The 21,350-nt window shown below is 41.8% G+C and overlaps 1 protein-coding gene across 1 annotated transcript in view; it reads left to right on the top strand.

The window, feature by feature from the left end:
• Positions 1 to 21,350, top strand: part of LOC308110400 (voltage-dependent T-type calcium channel subunit alpha-1I-like) — a gene marked incomplete at its 3' end in the record, with an annotated part of 220,532 nt that overhangs the window by 95,732 nt on the left and 103,450 nt on the right. Inside the window, exons 6-9 of the mRNA XM_080464661.1 lie at positions 7,132 to 7,474; positions 8,454 to 8,546; positions 15,521 to 15,860; positions 15,937 to 16,343. Coding sequence (XP_080320787.1) covers positions 7,132 to 7,474; positions 8,454 to 8,546; positions 15,521 to 15,860; positions 15,937 to 16,343 — 1,183 coding nt within the window. The remainder of the gene's footprint in view (positions 1 to 7,131; positions 7,475 to 8,453; positions 8,547 to 15,520; positions 15,861 to 15,936; positions 16,344 to 21,350) is intronic.

The raw sequence follows: 21,350 nt of genomic DNA on the forward strand, positions 1-21,350 counted from the left end.
TCTTATTTTCATTTGATTGTATGAAAAAAGTTCAGTCACCTCGATAGTTCGTAGAAAATATCTACCAAAGTTTATACAGTTTGAGCCAGAGTATGTTGATTTAGCGATAAATGACATATGTTATATATCTGTCATATATTTATATTCATCATGCCGTCTTTTTTATAGGCATGCATGGATTGTTTTGAGTTAACTTGTCTAGTACAAACTTTGATTTCCATGAATTAAAAAGATGTCGGATACGGATGAAATATCCATATACAGTATTTGGTTATAACCCTCTAAGGCAGGGGTGTCCAACCCTGGTCCTCGAGGGCTCCTGTCCTGCGACACACCTGATTGCAAAGAGGAGCTTGTTATTGGGCTTTTTCACAACCTTGGTGATGACATCATGGGAGAGAGCTAAAACATGCAGGACAGGGGCCCTGGAGGACCAGGGTTAGGCACCCCTGCTCTAAGGTATTTCATAGATCACCCATATATGATTTGATATGACTGATGTCACTGTCACATTCATGATGTCTTTATCTCACAGCACTATTTTTGATAAATGTTTTTCCCATTTCCAGACTGATTTGAGATCACATAGACTAAAAATGAATGTGTCAACATTTGTTTATCAGTCCAGATGGGTCTCATTTGTCCCGGCTTTAGGTGATTGAATGGCTCAAATAAGGGAATGTATATGTTATAATTTTGCCCACATAGCCAGAGTGTTGGGCAGAGTGAAATATCGTGACGATTACCTCTCAACAATAAGCCAGGCAGTGAGTGGGAGGCTTCTTCATTGTCTTCAGGATGCAACTTACCCAGCCTAACATTCAGCATGTATTTATTGGTGTGAAGAAGCTGTACAAAGCAGTATGGAATCTCAACAGTAAGCGCCATGAGTCACAAAATCAAGTATTGTCGCCTGACAGCAGGTTAAGAAGCATAATACACCAAAACCAACTTTTAGATGGCAGTACAACACAGTACAAATTCAAGAATCTATTAATTTTAGGATTAAAGCCAGAAAATGTTCCTCCTGGCTGCTTTGGCACAGGGAGCCTGGTACTTTCTCTCGGCCAGGAAAGAAACTGCTGGTGGTACTGTGGTACTTGTCATGTAATTACACCCTCAAGTAAGAAGGACCTGTGAAACAATCCCTCAGGAGTTAAACGGGAGTTTTTATTTGGCTGATTAAACTTTGCAAGCTGTGCAGCTCCTGAAACAGTAGGACGAGACTTCAGCACTCAGGAGAGGAAGAGAACAACGGCATGGCGTGACAGGTGAAATTATCTGTTGGGCTGAAAAGGGGAAATTATGTTGTCAACGGTGAGGGTTGTGTAAGGTATTTCTTCAGGATAAGTCCCTGAATTCTGGTAATACGGACATTTGGAATGCAGTTTCAATAGTGGATTGCAATGCAACAGTGAATGTTAAAACGGGGTGTTTCCCCCTATATGCTACAATTGTTTAGTTGTATGCCCCATTTAAACAACATTTTCAAGTGAAAATGGAAAACTTTCATGGTGTTTTGTGTTTCCGTTTACAGCACAACCACTGGGCCACTGAAAATGCAACTTTTTTAAACACAGCCCCAAAGGTGGAATCTTTTGAAAATATCTCATCTCCCCGAAATGCTTCTTTTCTGAAAAGCTGCCACTTCACATTTGCAGCACGGCCGTAGTAAATAGTCGACAATAACAACAACGGCGACCTCCAGTGTGGCATATTTTCAAAAGTAGTGTTTTTCTCCATGCCCACGGAGTTGAAGCATTTTCTAAAATTTGCATCTTTCCCGTTTTTGTGGAAACAGAGTTGGAACCTTTTTTTTTCAAAAATCTCCAGACTGGCAGCTGTTTTGCAAAAAAGTGCCTTTTTCAGCCCCATCTCCATTGAGACAGAGTCTGAGCGTTTTAAAAAAGTTGTGTTTTCAGTGGCTCTGAGCACTGTCATGACACCCAAAATGCAATGAGAGTTTTCCATTTTCACTTGAAAACACTACCACGTAAACGGGGCCTCAGTCCTCCAGCAGTAACATGAAACACTTTATACTGTTCTGCATCTACAGTCGTATTTGTGGCCATAATCTTTTCTTCTTTTCTAAATAACAGGTGTTTGTGACTGTGAAAAATAACAATTCAAACCTAAGAGAAGCTGCTGCATTATTCCCTTGCTGGCCAACGTTTGCCTTATGTCGACTTGATGTAGCTTCAGATGAACTTTCTGAATGAATCAGAGTTCAGACTGACTCACACAATGCTGACAGCTCAGCCGATGAGTCACAGCAATGTTACAAAAATACAAAGTTGTGCACATGATTGAGCGATCAAGAATTGCAAAAGTATTTTTATTTTTTATTTTTTTAGGTTTGGTTGCTTTTTCTTTTCATTAAATTTGAAACTCCACTAATGTTAGATTAATTGGTATTTTTTTCATAGCTTTATTTCAAACAGTATTTCTAGAAATATACCAATTTTGAGCAGGTCATGTCATGTCATGTCTTGTCATGTCATGTCATGTCATCTCACTAATTGTGTACATACAATAGAGAAGAATAGTTTCATAAAAATGGAAAACTGTTCAAAAGTATGTTTAAAGGTTGTTATTTTGATCTGGGAAATAATATCAAAACAATACATCCTATATTGTTGGTGTGTTTTTGTTTTCCACATTGATTTGGTCTTCATGCTCAGTGTAGATTTTGTTACTTTAGCCAGTAAATGTACCTGAGAGTTAACAAATGACCATCATGCCTCTTGAAGCACACTTTAATCTGAGCTGATCTGTGGCTGCTCTTTCTGTTAAAACAAACACATGCGAGTCAATTTATTCCAGTGAGGAGTTACACACTTTTCTCCTCATCGTATCCCAGGAAAAGCTGTGGACACTTGATAATTTCTCCATTACATACTAGTGGTAAAATACCAAGAACATTTATCCCCATAAGTTCAGTGTGCACCTGCTTGAATTCGTGTACTTAGAATTTGCTGTACTCCGGTGCACCGTAGAGACACAAAAATACACTTATTGTATGAAATTAATTAAAACCAGTTCTTAGACAGAGTTATTTTCGAAACCACAAAATCCTGGAAACTTGTGAATCCAAACACAAAATGTATCATCGTGGTAAAAATGCATGTTGTAGTCAAAAGAACTCTTTGTTTCTTTGATATATAGGAATTTACCCCTTTGATTATTAAAGTATTCCTTTTCTATTCTCTTCTATTTCATTGTATTTGAGCCACTTGGATTAAAAGTCTGATACCAGCTCATTCATTTCTGGTAACACCTACTCAGATAACTTCCTCTTAACACATTTGACCTGTATCTGTTGACATAATGAAAAAAAAGGGTGGGAAAACAGTGGCCTGGTCAAAAATGTCCTTAACCTGAGCGTGAAACCTGACATTTAACAGCTTCAAATCATTTCAGCGGGTCCACATCGCTTCCTTTTGGCACAACACCAGGAGACAGTCAATGGAAGACGTCTCGGTGAGAGACAGGGTGGCACAACGCTGCGTTTGTTGAGCCGTCTCAAATATCAGGTCAGATGTAATTGCTCACCGGCATCTGTCTTCATCTGTATTTCCCTCTTTCCGGTCTGCCCTTTAAATAGCAGCTCACTCTGACTAAACCGCTCAGAGCTTCTAAGTCTTTAGCCTCAACCTTTTCTCTTCCAGTATAATGACGAGACCAGTCGCTGTACTTTTGCTGATGCCTTTTTATCGCTCCCTCCTTCTGAAGTCTCTTCGTCTTTACAGTTTTCTTCGACACCTTCATTCCTTGCTGGTCGACGCTCTCTTCCTTTAGCAACACCACTGTGTTGGTTTTAATTTCTCAGTATGATATATGTTTTTATACCACTTTCAGACCCTCTTTATATGACGTTTCAAGTGAAAATGCATCGTTTTTGTTTCAGAAAACGCTCATGTTTTATAGTTGAGTCACCGTAATAGCAAGCCAACTTCACCGTCTATCTATATGAATGTTTCGAGAATATTGTTCTCTATACACGTGTGTGGTTTCATTACAAATTCAAACAACAGCACCCACTAGTGGCCCTACATGAAAACTACATCAGCCATTTCTGAGTAAACAGACATCATTTTCAAAATGTGGGCATGTAAATGCAAAACTCTTCTCAAATTAAAATACAAAATGCACTTTTACTTGAAATGTTGTCGTGTAAATAAGACCTAAAATTACTTACGGTTTGCTAACCGATGGGCAAAGGAGGCCACCGAGGATTAAATGAGGTTCCACTCAAGTTGCGCTCTCTCTGGAATGCAAACAACCGTTTCCTGGATCAGAAAAGGTTGGTAGTATTTTTACAAACACTCCAATGAGTTGGCTTTTCCAATCATTTGTTGTGTCACATTGATCCTGTTTTAATCACTCTGGTCCCTAAAGGCTTGTGCCTCCACGAGCACAAACAGAAGTGTTTTATTTTTTTTTCCAGACACAATTCTCTTTATTCCTTGGTCTTTGAACCTGCATAATGTTTATCCATTGACCTGCATGGCCTGCAGTTTTCTTCCTAAGTCTGTGCACCAGGTACTCCACGACAAATGACAGGGTTGTCCGCCATTCAGCCAACACATCATGATTCAGTCCAAACACTTGAGAGGCGATACTACTTGCTTCCCCTCAAGGAGCTCATGAGGTGAAGTGTGTTCCTCAAGGACACAACTGGGGAAAATCTCATGTCCACACTCCAAATGGTACCAGTCAGTGTGTCCATGGATTGCGGTGACATAAAGTGACACCATTCTTCTTTTGTGGTGCTCACATTGGAATTTATTTGCCATGAATTCAGTTGGGCCTTTAAACGAGCATTGCTTTCATGGAAAAAGCAGATTTCTCTTGAGCTGTTTTCTCGTTGGGACAACAGAAACTTAACTTTCCATTTTTGACTCACTTGACTGATCAGGCCAGAATGGAACCATTTCTGTTAGTGTGAAGTCATAAGCAGTATTTGGTCTGTGCCTTTGTGTGCTTCTGCAGCACGGACACAGCCAACCTACTCACTGAAGGATATATTACTGAAAGTTTCTTTTGAACACTGCCCAAATCGAACATGTGTTTTATCTACTACTGCATAGTCACAAATGAAGTAGCAGTATTAACGATTGCAAGAGTCATGACAAGACACAGCTTTCAACTTTTTTTGTGAGTTAGCAAAATACAGCACACTACTAGGACAATATTTTCACTGCTGTTTGCATAGAACGCATCCAGATGAGCTCATACCAACGTCCCACTTATTCTCTGCATGTAGTCTTCATCCCAGTTATATTCAAAGTATATTTGTAATGATGTGACTCCCTCTTTTTTCTTTGGGTTTTTCTTTATTCTGCCATGAAGTAAAGGGAGAGGTCGACACAAGCACTGCACTTGATAAGACTTGATAAGAGTTCAGTCCACTGAGAATAGTCTGAGTGCATATCAAGTTCTACACTAAGTGCACATCATCGACAACAAACAAGTTGCATCTTGAGATGAACGAGCAAGTCCACACCTTTATCTGAAAGGTTTACCATCTTAGTATGTGAACAGTGGCAGCTCATGCCAATCAAAGGTTTTCTTTCTACCAACGTAAAAGGCTATGGTTGGAGCCTGCGGACAAGCGCCCTCCTTATGTTTTTCATCTTCTTTTTACCTAACTAAATATGCTATATCGATCGATCGTGTTGCTGGATTGAAACAGAATCCTCGGGATTGGAAGTATACCCACTCTACGAATTGAGCCGTTGGTACATCTTGTAATGTGTAGAATGTGTGTTACTGTAGCAACGCATTGCTGGGAAGTTTTGAAATAAAATATATTTTGGGTGAAAAAAAAACTATATATATTGCACTCAACATCCCAGTTTCTTATGAAAAGGTTGCAATTTAATATTTTTTTTGTGCTGCGGTGCTCACAAAAAAGGCTGCAAGCTTCTTTAGCACGTGAATAGGAAAGTGAGCAATTTCTGTTTGCACTAAGATTTTTCTGCCGACTTGAAAACCTGTATTTTTCTGTTTTCTGCTGTGTAAACAAGTAAAAAAAAAAAAAAAAGAGATACAAAGAAAAACATTCACATTAAAAATGTGAAAATCAATTATTTTCAGAGCCAGTCGAACAGTTCTCTCTCTCTCTCTCTCTCTCTCTCTCTCTCTCTCTCTCTCTCTCTCTCTCAGGTCACATATCTTCTTGCTGGTAAAAATGTTTTATCAGAGTGCAGGTAAATGTGTAGGATATTACCAAACCATGTTGTGCACATCACAACAAACCACAGATAATGGTCAGCCACAGATACACATTAGCGGAGTACACACAATAGTCAGTCTGTCATCTTTGAGAATCAACGTTAAAATATCTCCATCGAATATCAGTTAGCTCCACTCTCGCTCCCACTCTATAGATCTTGGGTTATTTCTCTCAATTTTATCATTACAAATATCATCTCTCACCACTCAGGGGTTTAAAAGGCCGTGAAGGACAAACAGCCGTGTGCTTTTTTTTTTCTTTTTTTTTAATTCCTGTGCTCACTGAAACATTACTATTCCATGTGGGACTGTCAAATCCAGAGGAAGTGGCTTTTTTGGGACTATTTTAATCTTTTTGTTTAATGATCAGTTGGAAATGTTTCATAATTCAGCTCTGCAGCATAAAATGTGTTCAGTAATACACGGTGTACTGTGTTTTAGGTGGTTTCACGTGAAAACCAAAAGGTTTTGCTGCATTTAAGGTGTCCATTTACACAACAACAGTGCTCGGAGCCAGTGATACCGCAAAGGAGGCCGACAAGAGTTAAGTTGTATCAGTGCTCTTGGTCAAGTCAAGGTGCAACCAGGACACAGTCCATCGCCGCCTGAGCACAGACAGTCAGTCAACCATGTTCACATTTCAAGCCAGTTCAGAAAACCTGAAAACAGAAGTAAAATTGTGGACATTTCATTGAAATCCAATTCTCTTAACTTTTTTCACCCATGAAAATCCCACTCAGGCACAGACCCGAGCATAAAATATCAACTTAAAAAGTCTCCACACACAAATTTTGCTCAGCCTTTTTCACAACCGTTTGAGCCATTTCACAAGTATTTATTTAGTTTCTGAGACCAAAGCGTTGTAATTTCTATCTTCTTCCTCATCTCTTCCAGAAACACAGGCATCACTCTCCCTCGGCCTTACTACATGGCTGACGAGGACGACGAGAGGCCCTTCATCTGCTCCCTGCCCGTCGACAACGGCATCATGTCCTGCGCCGACGTTCCGGCCCGCCGCGAGGGAGGCAAGACCTGCTGCCTGGACAAGGACGACGTCCTGTACCGTCAGTCGTTGGGTTTGAGCCCCGAGCCTCTGGTGAATGGCAGCGTCAGTATAGCGGGGCTTTGTGTCAACTGGAACAAGTACTACACCAAGTGTCACACGGGACACAGCAACCCCCACAAAGGCGCCATCAACTTTGACAACATTGCCTATGCCTGGATCGTTATCTTTCAGGTGAGCATAGCAACAAATTGATTTGAGGCCCATTTACACGGAAACCTTTTGTTGCATTTTGGGCGTGTCGTCACATGACAACAATGGTCGAGGCGACAGAAAACCCAACTCTTTGAAAAACGGCTTCCAAGGTGGAACTTTTTAAAAATGCTCTGCTGTCTCTAAGGAAACGGGAAAAATGCAACTTTACTGCTACTGTGCGTGTGCACCACGGACATAGTAAATGATCCTTCTGCACATGCGCGAGTAGATGAAGAATAACAAGAATGGCAGCCTCCAGAGTGGATAACATTTCACAAGCTTTAATAAATACCAAATTATTTTGATTTATGTACAGTATTTACTAAAATTCAACGCTACATGGATGCTTTTTTATTTATTTATTTATTTATTAGTTTTAAATAACAGCACAATTGATCATTTATTGACCCTCTGATGAAGATTTAAAAATGAAATATCGCAGAGCTTGTCACATTTTAGCTCAGGAAGGGGCTGAAGTGTCTCCTCCAAAGTTAACCTCAGCAAACAGCTCGCTAATTAACTTGTTTAATCTGCAGATAAACAACTTGTGCAGCCACAATTGGCTCTTTTAACTGAGGGTTATGGGTGCAACTCTTTTTCATCTGGAAACAGTTGCCAAGCAACCAGAAAAGTCTCCAACAAGGCCAGAGTGTAGCCCTGCAGAAGTTTGCAAATGATAATTTTCACATTTGAATTTATGGGTAGGCAGGTTTACTATTGGAACAACACACCATCAGTAGGGTAAAACTCAGCTGTCTCACGACGGTCTAAACCCAGCTCATGTTCCCTATTAGTGGGTGAACAATCGAAAGCTTGGTGAATTCTGCTTCACAATGATGGGAAGAGCCGACATGAGGTGGGGTGGGTTATTCCCCTTCCGGACATCGCAGTGCCATGTAGGCTGTTTTATTCTGTTCCCAGCCTAACGAACATTAACGACCCTTTTATTTTATTGCAGGTGATCACACTGGAGGGCTGGGTGGAGATCATGTACTATGTGATGGATGCCCATTCCTTCTACAACTTCATCTACTTCATACTACTTATAATTGTAAGTAATGCAAATATATCAAGTCAATGGTGATTGCTTAAAGCAAACAACATGGTAATCTTTTTATCCCGAATGGTGAATGGCAAACGTTACCCCAAAGTGCTTTGCATTGTTAATCACGTTCACCGATTCACACACTAATGGAAGCAGCTGCTATGCAAGACGCTCAATCCATCCAATAGGACCTGCAACCTTCTGACTGAGAGACGGCCACTCCACTAACCGCACCACAGCCATCCCTGAAAAACCAACATTAAAAAGCCGTGTTTTATTGACATTATGACATGTTGGAAATGTGCAGGTTTTTTGGGGGGGGGGAGCAAAAGATATTGGCAGCCCTATTAAAAAAAGTGGGGACAGTGCAGTGTTGACTGTTATTGCATCAACATAACGAAGAACCAATTGTTTCCTTTTTCAGAAGGTAAAAATAACGTTTTTACATTTTTGGTTTGTGTTTGTTTTGGACTTCAGCTGATCCTTCAAAGAGTTCTGCTTCTTGTGTCCGCTTCATTTTACACACGCACGCACACACGCACTGCTGCAGCGGCGGCTCCGTGTATCTGCTTCCTGGTATCACCAAAATGATAATATTTCCGCCCATCAGTGTGAGTAAGTGTGTGTAAAAGTGTTCTCGTAATACAGCTTGACTGCCAGTCCCAACGACTTCCTCCACCCAGAGGCTGCCTTGTCTTTTTATTTTTTTATTACACTTTTAATTGCTTTCTTTCTTTTCCTCCTGTACGTTTAAGATTACTCTGTGCAAACGTCTTGCTCAATCTGTCGATCTCCTCGAACTGCAACTTTTCTTCCCGTTTCCTGTCATTTGGAGCTTGACTCCGAATTAACTCCTTCCTTCGGCCATAGCTGCCCCCCACCCCCCTCTCTCTTTCCCCTAAACGTCATTTCGCTCCTCCTTTCCTTTCATCTCCTCCACCTCCCGGCTCCCTTCTCAAACGCCCCTTTGCTGCATTCATCTCCTCTCTCTCTCTCTCTCTCTCTCTCTCTCTCTCTCTCTCTCTCTCTCTCTCTCTCTCTCTCTATCAAGCATCATTCACGTATCTGTCACTCTTCTTAATCTTACACCAAAACACAAAGTTTTCCAATTTATTTTTGCACCGAAATGAAACCTTCCCATACTCGTTCTTTCAGATTTGCTGCTGGATATAGTCTTCCACATCAAGCCCCCACCCCTCCTCCTCCCTCCCTTCACCAAAGTAGTCTCGCCACAGACGATCGGTGATATAATAGTTGCCTTTTGATGTGGAAAAACACAACTTGGGGAGGACGGAGGGAGGGGGAGAGGGAAGGAAGCGTAGTGGAGCCAAAGGGAAAAGGGAAAAGCGTTGATGGGAATGTAAGAAAGATGATGAAATGGGGGAGAAAACTGAGGGAAAAGGAAGAGACGGAGTTGAGTGGATGGATGGAGGTGAGGTGTAGAGAGAAGGAAAGGGGGGATGGGAGGAGGAAAAGGAAGAAGATGGACGGATGAACAAATGATGAGAAATCGAGGAGGTGGCAGCCGATGATGGACCAGAGTGTCGGCATGAAATCAGAGAGGAGATTGGAGGAGGAGGAGGAGTAAGAGGAGACCACATGTTGGCCTTTGATCTGAAATAAAAATGTTCTTAATTAAAAGTGAATCCCTCGGCTCGTCCTGCAGGCTCACCATGATCACAGCACCAGGTGGCTCTGTCCCCCGGCCTCTACACTTGAAAACAAACTGTATTAAACGTTTCATTTTAGAACAAGAAAAAACATCATAATATACCGCCTGAACTGTGAAACATATTTTAGAAAAGGCGAGTTTGAAATAAAGTAGACAGCAGCATCAATTATTATAACATAGAAAATAAAAAAAAGAAAGCCTCTTCGAATGAATGCAAACTTTTTCTTCCACATTAAAACCCCCCAAAAAATGTGTGTGAATCCAAAAACATGTCCCAAACAAATGATTAAAAGATGGATTCCATTGATAAACTCTGGTATCAAGCCAACTACAAGAAATCGTTTACTTGCACTCCTCATGATATAGACTAAAGCGCCATTTGTTATATTGTAATTAGCTGATGGCCGTATGCCAATTTGGTTTTCTTTAAGCGCAACCAGCATGAGCATCGCATCTGAAAAGAGTCTTTCCTTCAACCGCAACACTTCAGTACAGTGCAGGGTGTAGAAAGATTCCACCCATTGCCCTGTCCTGTACTCAAGCGGTCCCGAAAGGAACCGAGCCTGCTGTGTGCCACTCACATCTGCTCCACCTCGCTGTCAGTGAGTGTACGACTTCTACATGTGTAGCATGTAGCATGTAGCATCACTGCTCTGTGAGCCCCGAAACTCTTCAGCTCGCCTTGGACTGCTGCACTTCATTCGACAAACGCGTCACTGGGGTTCAAACCAAACCAACCTCGTGGCTCCGTCAAAAACTTTCTCTTTTATTTCTTAAACAGTAAAGTGAAAAGCATTTTTGACAAAAAATTGCGCTGAGAAATAAGCTGTGCAGTCGCCGAATCGGCCCTTGATTTGGTTCCACTTTGGAGCAGTTTTGAGAAAGTTGCCGTTTCAGTGTGTTGGACCACCGTTGTCGTCGAAACCAACACCTAAAATGCAACAAAAGTTTTCAGTTTTCGCTTAAAAACGTTGTTTTGTAACCAGGGCTTAAATGAATTGACTCCAGTCACAGATTTGCTGACGTCTGAAAAGTCCGCTGGCTCACACACACACATCTCTTTTAGGAAGCTCACATTTGTTGTTAGTGTTATCACAAAAGTCCAAAAGGGAAACATTTTCTTGGCCTGGCCACCAAATCCTCCATTGAATCAATATCCACTGCTATGAACAGGAGGTGATAAATCCCCATGATTTTAAATTGTCCTAGAAGAATATGTTACAACTCATCAAGTCGGGCACTAAAGTGGAGTTTGCTCCCTGCAGTTGTTTTTTTCCTGGAGAAGTGATTTGACAGTCAGCCTCTTGTCGGCTTTGTTCCAGCATGTTTTCAGGCTTGTCTCCCAAACAGCCTTAGAGAGATGGGGTGTGTGGGGGGATATTTTACTCTTCACATGTTTAAAAAGTTCCGCTCACATCTCGGCTTGTCCTCACGTCACAGGCAGACGGATGAGGAGACTTTTAATTATCTTTTCTTTGATACTTGCATGACACCAAGCTGTCTGAAAGTGAAGAGCGATGGGGGGGCGGGGAACATGAGTTCAGAACGCGTCTTCTGAGTGTTGACAATTTCACTCACGTAACGCAGATCGAGCATGTTAAATTGAATCAAAATGAGGCAGCAAGGTAGAGCAACGCGAGAGAGCGCTCGGAGGGAGCGAGACGCAAACGGCGATGAGAGAGTGACAGATGGCGAGACAGATGAAAAAAGTGAGGTAAAGATGGAGAGAGTTAGGGAGATGCTGTACAGTGATTACCACCGGTTTACAAGAGGCGACTTGGAGGGATTAAAGGCTTTGCATGGAAAATAGCTCAGGCCCACTGGAATTAGAGTTTAACATGCAGAAATGAAACCCTCAACCTCTTTAGTTTCAGTGTGGCGGATCGGTTGATTTGACACTGTTAAACTTGTCCTTTGTGCTCACACACACACACACACACACACACACACACACACACACACACACACACACACACACACACACACACACACATTTATCACCATGTAGTCCTGCAGGAAGCTGCAGTGTGACCTGTTCCGAGGAACTACTCAAGGTCTGACAGTCGCAAGAATATCTGATGTTTTTACTCATTCATATGAAGTTCTGCTAAATTAGAAAGAACTTATAATCGAGCATAAGCTATGTGGTATTGCAGTACTCATTTACCGTGGCTTTTCACTATGAATGTGTGATGCAGATCAAATTACAATGGAATTTGTGAGAATAAAAAGCATGCTTGCAAAATAACTGGAACTAAAGTATAAATGGAACAGCAATGTTTACTGATGGAAGGCTTTTTTGTAGGGATGCATTGAAACTGCTTTTTAAAGGACGAGTACTAACCTTCATCTATTTGCTGATACTGAGTACCAATACAAGTACTTACTAAATGCCATTAAGCCTAATTTAACCTCCATACGCAAACTATACCTGAAGGCTATGCGTCTCCCCAAACCACCTCCACACAGCCTGTGCATCGATGACACACACCTCCAACAGCCTTTAAGGCTACATTATACAACTGCGTCGAGAATGTGCTTCGGGCAGTGCGTAGCGTCTGTATCCCTACTGGCAATTGTGTACTGTTAACTGTTGCCACTGTTAATGAGTGTATCCATCATAATTTGTGTTTAGCATGTAGCATCGCTGGTGTGTGAGCTCCGAAACTCTTTGGCATGTAGAGTGTGGCAAGTACTCAGCTAGTAAAATCCTCCTGGATCCACTAAGCAGTTTTGAACAAAAATAAAAATAATACAATTACTACTGATAATGACTACAATCTCAGCATGAAGCTCATTATAATGAAACCTTCTGGTTTCCGAATACAGTGACATGTCTAAAAACAAAAACCTCTCCTCAGCTGTTTCATAATGCTTGTTGTGCGAGCAACACGGCAGGATCACCAATATTTCAGCTTGGGTCTTAAGAAATTTCTTTAAAAAAGAAAAATTGTGTCCTAAGCTAACACAGGTAGCAAAGGAATCTTCGAAGAAATCAAAATCTACTTTCTCATTCCATTTGATCTTCAATGTTGCTCGACTTCTGTCCTCTTTGCCTACATCCGAGAAATACGGCGGAAATTCAATTCACAAGTAAAAAAAGAAATATTCTAGTAAATGTGTTGGATACTGGGTCTTTATAAGCCTTGTATTTACAGAAAACATGCTGTAAAACCAAAACAATGAGCCTCTTAGCAGCTTTGTAGCGTGTCATGTCAGCCGATATCAGCTGTCTCTCAGTAGCTGCAACAGGCACTGAGCAGTGTGATTCTTTCTCCAGCTCAGTTTCAGACTTTTACAAAATGCCATGCATCAACTATTCACTGTCTCACACACACACACACACACACACACACACACACACACACACACACACACACACACACACACACACACACACACACACACACACACACACACACACACACACACACACACACACACACACACACACACACACACACGCGCACACACTTCGTCTCAAACACCATGACTGTGCAAACACTGAAACACCACAGACACACACACACAGATCTACACACTTCTAATTGTATTTCAGCTTCTCTGGTGTGAGTCTGAGTATAAATGTTTGATGGGATCAGCAAAAGGTGCTGAGCTGGTGCTGGGACCTTCTCTCTGTCTCTCTGTCCTGGATGAAAACCGTCCAACCTGATGGTAAATCTCTCTTTTGAGTCGACGGAGCCGCCTTGAATACTGGCGCACACACACAAACACAAACACACACACACACACACACACACACACACACACACACACACACACACACACACACACACACACACACACACACACACACACACACACACACACACACACACACACACACACACACGTCCCCTCTTCTGTCGTCTGTGTCACAGCGGTTCAGATGGCGAGCAGAATGGGGTTATCGGGCTTACAGTCCCTATTGATCGCAGCCTGCAGAGCAGTGGACTTCATGCCCTCCTTTGCCTTTCCTCCCCTTCTCTTATTCCACATCAGCTCGGCTCCTCCGGCTGACCGTGCCCTGTTCTTTCTATTTTCCCCCCACTTCTCTCCGTCTGAATCTTTGGCCTGCTGTCTCTTGTGGAAAGGAGCCTTGACCATTCAGAATGACGACGCAGCATACTTTTAAGTTCCTCGCACACACTTCTAAAAAGATATAGTCAGTAAGAACTCAAGCTTGAAGCAATGGGAGCTTGAGCAGGTGGTCATATTTGATGTATAAAAAAGTAGCAAGTCAAAACAAAACAAAAAAGAACTATTTCCTACAAGACAATCCTAGTTTTCATTTTGTTTCCTTATCTTCCAACAATCAATGTCTTTCCGACATCATTTTAACTAATTATATCACAAATGATTTTGCATGGGTCCTTTAAAGGGGAAATGGTTTTGGTTTTGACTTTTATACTTCTTCCAGGTATAAAACCATCCAGCAGGACATTAAGGTAACATTGGTAGCGCCAGATAGATAGCAAGGATTGTACTAATGGTACAATCCATTGTTCATCTGCAGGAGGCACCAGGAATAGTATCAGTAGATATTACCCCATCTGGTACCATTAAACTCTTCAGATTGGACCATCACTAAAGTGTTGACTGTGATGCCATTGAAGTACTTTGGATGGTACCGATGGAGATACAAGTGACTTACCATGGATGGTACCATACAAGGAACCATGGATGTTACCAGTATGAACTCTTAAATAATACATTACCCATGTGTGACCATGTTTCTCACGGTGAGAAATAAATACCTAGAGACTGCAATACAATTAAATTAGGACAGCAAAAGGCATCATATGACTCCCTCCAGGTTTCTTAATGTTGATTAATCTCGGGTTGATGAGATTTCATCTACCTACAGCAAACATACTATTGTATTGTCAAGAAAAAATGAGCTGAAATATGCATCTTTATTTTAGTGTCTTCAATGTGTCTCTGAAATGGGAATGTGTGGAATTGTCCAGTCAACAGCGACACTCTGGAAAAAAGCCATCGTCCTGACAAGTCTTTTTTTTTTTTTTTTAATGCGGGTTGATGAGCTGGCAGAAACTGACTGGTAAAGGATCAAATTAATGGTCCTGGACAATTTCACACCCAAACTCTAGGTGCTATACATCATTATCCTTGAAGATGACTAATTATATGTTCATTGTTTGGGTTTATGACAACAACGCTAACAGGCTTTCCTTTACAAACCATTCACAGTTTTACCAAGGTGCTGTAAAAATGTGAGGAATTGATTTAGAAAAAGAAGCACATCCTCTGCCCATTTCTGAATCTCTGCTATTTCTGTGGCGCCCAGGTTGGTTCCTTCTTCATGATCAACTTGTGCCTCGTGGTCATTGCCACTCAGTTCTCCGAGACCAAGCAGAGGGAGCATCAGCTGATGCAGGAGCAGCGAGCTCAGTGTTCGTCCTCCTCCACGCTGGCCAGTGAACCGGGGGACTGCTACGAAGAGCTTTTTCAGTTGGTCTGCCATTTCCTCCGCAAGGCCAGGAGACAAACTGTCAACCTGTTTAACACCTTGCGAGGGAAGCCGCGCGGCTTCCGCGGCGCTGGGAGAGGCCAAGGGGGCCGGGAAGGGCGGGAGCGGACTGCGAATGGACGAGGAGGACGTGAGAGGAGAGCGGTGTTAAGACACGGTTCGTGAGTTGAACGCTCGTTCAGTACATCCTTCGTATCCTCGCCGTCTCACACTCCTCGTTTGTATCTCATCAGGTCCTCCCTGTCCGCATCATCACAAACCCGACCACGGCTCCTCCGCCGAGCCCATGGCCCTCACCGCCGCCTCTGCCACAGATGGCTGCCCTCAATGTGCCACGGCACTGACACGAAGTGACGGGGTGGGAGCGCTCTGCGGTGCGGCCAACGATGAAGCAGACGAGGGAGCGGTGGAGGAAACAGACAGAGAGGGCGGCCGGTCTGGCACCAAGGAGAAGGCTGAGAAAGGTCATGACAGCTCAGGGGACCGTTATTGTTGTGGTCCGAAGAAGAGCTGCAAGGATGTGTGGTATGACATAAGGAAGAAGCTGTGGAGCATCGTGGAGAGCAAGTACTTCAACCGAGGCATCATGATCGCCATCCTGATCAACACCATCAGCATGGGGATCGAGCATCATGAACAGGTAATGGTTTGACTTTTCATTACTTCACTTTCTACGTTCCACTTCCACTTCTTTTTCTTTTTTTTTTTTCTTGTGAAAAACTCCAAGCTCTGTTGGCCTGTCCCGTTTATGCCTGTAATTGGTTTCTTTACCGATCAGAACTCAGCAGGCTTTGCTCAGCATGTTCAGTCAAACTGCACCAAATCAAAAAAAAGCTGCGTCCTTTGCAGTTTCCACTCTGTAAAGCAACAAGTGACATTGTGAAGGATTTAAGAATAGAACACAGTTTCCTATTCATGCCACTTGGATACTTAGATCAGGAATATTTGTAAATTTTTTTTTTTTTTTTGGACCAATTAAAATGAGCAAATATAAATGGGATGAGTTAATTCTATGTATAATTAATTTAAATAAGAGAAAAATATTAACGCAACGGGTTTCCTTGGTTTTCTTCATTCTATGCATGCGTGATGGTTCTCACGTAGGCAAGTGCATTCTCGAGAATCAGAAATGAATCACATGGTAGAATATGTGTAAATATGTGTAAATGTGCACGGTAAAAAAAACAAAAAACAGATTTAGGCATCATATCTGATCTGAAGATCAAGACTTGCTGTGTAAATGGGGCCAAAGAGACAGACGACCACTCACGCGCACTAGTGTCAATAATTAACCTCACACCCATGTCCTTGGACTGTGAGAGGAAACCAGAGTATCTACACATCAATCACAGTCAGACCACACAAATTCCTGGAACTTCTTAATTTTTAATGGTATTTTTTCTTTCCCTGGTTCTGTGTCCTTGAATGGTAGATCTAAAGCAAACTTTAACCACATGTAAAAAAATAAATAAATAATGGCTCATAATTAAAAAGTCATCACAGAGTTAGATTTAACTGTTACAACCACGCATTACAATTGAATCTAGCTGGCAAGTTAAAAGCTAATTTATGAATTTTTTGGGGTTAACGAGCTTCATGCTGCCAAAACCTGGGTGATGCATTCAGGTGCATCACGTAACTCCAACCTGCTGTACTATGTGGCTAAGCTCTTTGCTACAAATTTCTGCTATTTCTAATTGATATTTTATGTATTTTTCATTTATGTAGCATATGTCCATATACATTTTGCATACTATCATATGACTTTGTTGTTCTTTCTTTACCATTCTCTTAAAGGTAAACAAATTGAACGAGTACATGTAAATACATTTTTCGGAATTACTTTTGATTATGGTGGAAGCCACATATAAATATCCTGAAGTCAAAATTAGCAAAGCATCTTGACATAATGTGTAAAATCGGATCAGTATTGGATCAAAATTCACTTAACTTATTATATAACTCCCTCACCCATATCTGAGTTATGATGTGGAAATATGGGGAAATAATTATAAAACAAGCATCGATCCGATTTTATTTTACTTTGAGCCATTATGAGCCATTAGACTCATAAGTCAAGCTGATTATTAGGCTCCAACAAATCCTGTTTGCCATATCAAAGACGCTAAAATAGAGGATATTGTCGACCTTAATACACTAGCATGTTTTTTGTGTCAAATATACTTTGAATTCCTTCAAATCAATAATGTTGAAAAAATCTGTTTTGGACGAAAAAATTTAATATATATCTTATGTTTTTGTGTCAAATATACTTAATAATCCTTCCAAATGTGTGAAATATACTTTGAAATCCAATCCTTCAAATCAATAATGCTGAAACAAATATGTTGTGGGCGAGTTGTCCGTGCACCACTTACAGTATATTTAGATGCGCTCAACTCCGGAAATTACAGTATAGAGCACAATAGCAACAATCACCAGTCATCTGTCGGTGCTTTTTACGGAAAGAAACCCAACAAATCCACATGAGCAAGAATAAACGACGGTGGAAAGGAAAATTTCCCTCTAATAGGAAGAAACCTTTGCAGACTCGGGCTCAGATGTGGCGGCTTTCTGCTATTCCTTTTCAGGTGAATGGATCGATTAGAGTAAAGGACAGACAGACAGATTTGGGAGTGAAACAGACCCGGGTTCGGGTAGTGATACAGAAACATCTGTGTTATCTGGGTTGCGGTTTTTACATTGGTCTGATGTATTTCTTTTTGTTTTTCTAAACGGGTTTTTGTTTTGTTCTTGTGGGTTTCAGATTGTGGCGCTCCTTCAATTCATTTCAATTTTATTTCTGTAGTACCAAATACAACACAATCACTTTAAGGCACCTTTATGGACAAACACCCAACGATGTGCAGAACCAGACTTAGAGGTAGAGACTTTCGGTGGAACCAGATTTAGAGACTTTCTGCTCTTTTGGGTGGCGTTCGGGGGTTAAAGGAGAGAAAAAGATAGGACACAGACTGAGAGCAACAAGCAAACCAGCATGAATCCCTTCTGTCCTGTCAACAAACTATTCATATTCTAAACTACCTGTCTTCTGTATATATTCAATGGTTTGTAAAGGTTAATGCTTTCGATGTACAACTATAGCTCTGACATATTAGTATAAACATTGCACACAGTGGTAAAGCATATTACATCCATATATACCCCATTAAGCCATTTCAAAAGAATGATGAAGAAGCCTACTATTGCAAGTCAATTACCATATTTTACCTAGAGGACAAAGGACACTGATGAATTGAAAGTTGATTGTCGTGCAAGTTATATCATTTGTGTCCTATTACTTCTAATGCACGAACCACAACAGCCTCTCTCTCTCTCTGCATCGCCTTGTATCGCAGTGTAACGACAGATCTGCTGCTCGCAGCCCGGAACCTTTTGAGTTTGGCTCCGTCTCCTCCTACGCACTGTTGACTCTTCTCTTGCACATGTGAATGTTTTTCATAATGCCTCTAAAAAGGGATTCCCCAGCCTCACATGACAGACAGCACAGGTTAGAGAATAGCATGCAAAGGAATGCTGTAAGAGAAAGATCACATTTCACGATGGTGAACTTTGGTTCAGATGATATCCGACAAGGTCTGCGGGCAAAAGAAAGACAAAAATTACAAAGCCTGTGATGTGCTTATATTTATGCTTCTCTTTTCCGGTCTCTTTCTGCTGCTCTCTGTTTTGTGCGTTCTTTGTCTTTCCATCAACATTTCTCGCTATACCATCGCCCACTCACGCCTGCCACCGCCGCAGTGGTGGGTCGTCTCTCATCTCAGGGGCGGCTAAAAATAGAGAGAGACGTAACGAGGAAGGCAGGGAGAGACTTTGCTGTTTTAGTGTGTGTGTGTGTGTGTGTGTGTGTGTGTGTGTGTGTGTGTGTGTGTGTGTGTGTGTGTGTGTGTGTGTGTGTGTGTGTGTGTGTGTGTGTGTGTGTGTGTGTGTGTGTGTGTGTGTGGCATGGCTGTCTGTCTGCTTTGGAAACCGGATTCGTGCCTTCTTCTGTAAGAAAAATGGTTTTTGACACACATAAAATACATCTCCAGCTACTTTTTTCACATAAGCCCCGTTTCCACCACACAAAAAGTGCAGGAATGGAGTGGTATGGTCCGGTACGGTTTGGGTTTCTGCTGCAAGATTTGGAGATTTTCTGGAAATAACCGCTCCAAAGGTTGATGCTTTTCCGTCGCCCTTCTGTTGGGGTACTCAGGACCATAGAACGGGTCCGGTTTTGAGGAGCCGTTTGCCGATTGGTCAGTGATTTACTACACGTCCTCAATGTTTTAATGTCAGCTGTATGAATCCTCCGTTGTGACCATATTCAGCTTTGCACTGGTTGGTTTTTTTGTGTTTTTTTGCTGCGCAACTTTCATGTTGGTCCCGAAAGAGCAGACGCGAGGCAGGGGCGGAGGCAGGGACTCAGGAGCAGACGCTACGGCCGTAACCGACGCTCGAAGTGCTCCATTGTGTGACGTGATGCAACGCGACGATCGGTCTCGGACCGCGTTCACACAACGGTGCGCCGGGACACCGGAGCTGCTCCGAGCTCCGAGCCCCGATGTCTGTCCTGGCATCGCGTCTGCGATCTCTGCTCCGACGCGGAAGTTGCGACTGTCACATCCAGCGGTGCGACAGCGGTGCGACACCGGCGCCGACCGGCTTTGTGACACGGGAGTGGCTCAGGTGTCACTTCACAGGGGCGACGTTCGCTCTCTCGGAACCAGCACGGAAGGTGCAGCTGCTGCTCTGTGGCTGCAAAAAAAAAAAAAGAAGAAAGTAAAGAAAACAACAAAGTGCAAAGTGGAGGATGTAAACAACAATAGAGGCTCTCAGCCCCCGCCTACATTTTAACCATACTTCCTGTGGAGGAAACGGTTACACTTTGCCTTACTGCTCCATACTGCTCCGTTCCATCTAAGCACTTTTTGTGCGGTGGAAACGTGGCTATAGTGTGATGTCGTTTTTACCCATTGTTTTTACTTTGTTGTTTGAAAAAGGCTTCATGTTTCCATGACAACATGCTAGCATATGATGCCACTGGTGGCGCTGCTGTTTTTTTAGTTTGTTTTTTGTAATGAAACCACAAACACAGATGACAATATGCTGTAAACGTTAACAATGGGAAAATCATTAAAAAAAAAAGTAAAACTTCTGGGAGATCTTTCTATTAAAACATGCAACTGTAAAACTGAATTGTACTTATGTGTTGTATCTCTTTAAGTGTAACTTGGATGGATTAAAATTATTGAGTGCAAAACCAGCAGTGTGACAGTTTCCAAAGCTGCAAACTATAAAGACTAAAACATTTAACCAGCATGACAAGAGTTAAAGTTTCTTTATTGCCTACGATGCAGCAGTCGATAAAAATATTATCTCATGATATCATAAATTGGTCTAAGCTTCGTGAGCGGGGGCGCATCCTCCCACACTTTAAAAACCCGATAAACAGAAAGCAGTTTAATTGCAAAGCAAATCTTTTTTTTTTTTTTTTTACTTTTTTTTTTCTTGAATATTAGATAGTCTCCCAACCATCAAACACATATATTTACAGTTAGTAACAAACATGATTTGATAATTAATTAATAACAAATATTTTTTAATCTCTCCGTTTCAAAAAGCTTACACTTTATTTTCAGGTTTC

This window comes from Lipophrys pholis (assembly GCF_963383615.2).
Source record: "Lipophrys pholis genome assembly, chromosome: 5".
Taxonomy (NCBI): Eukaryota; Metazoa; Chordata; class Actinopteri; order Blenniiformes; family Blenniidae; genus Lipophrys; species Lipophrys pholis.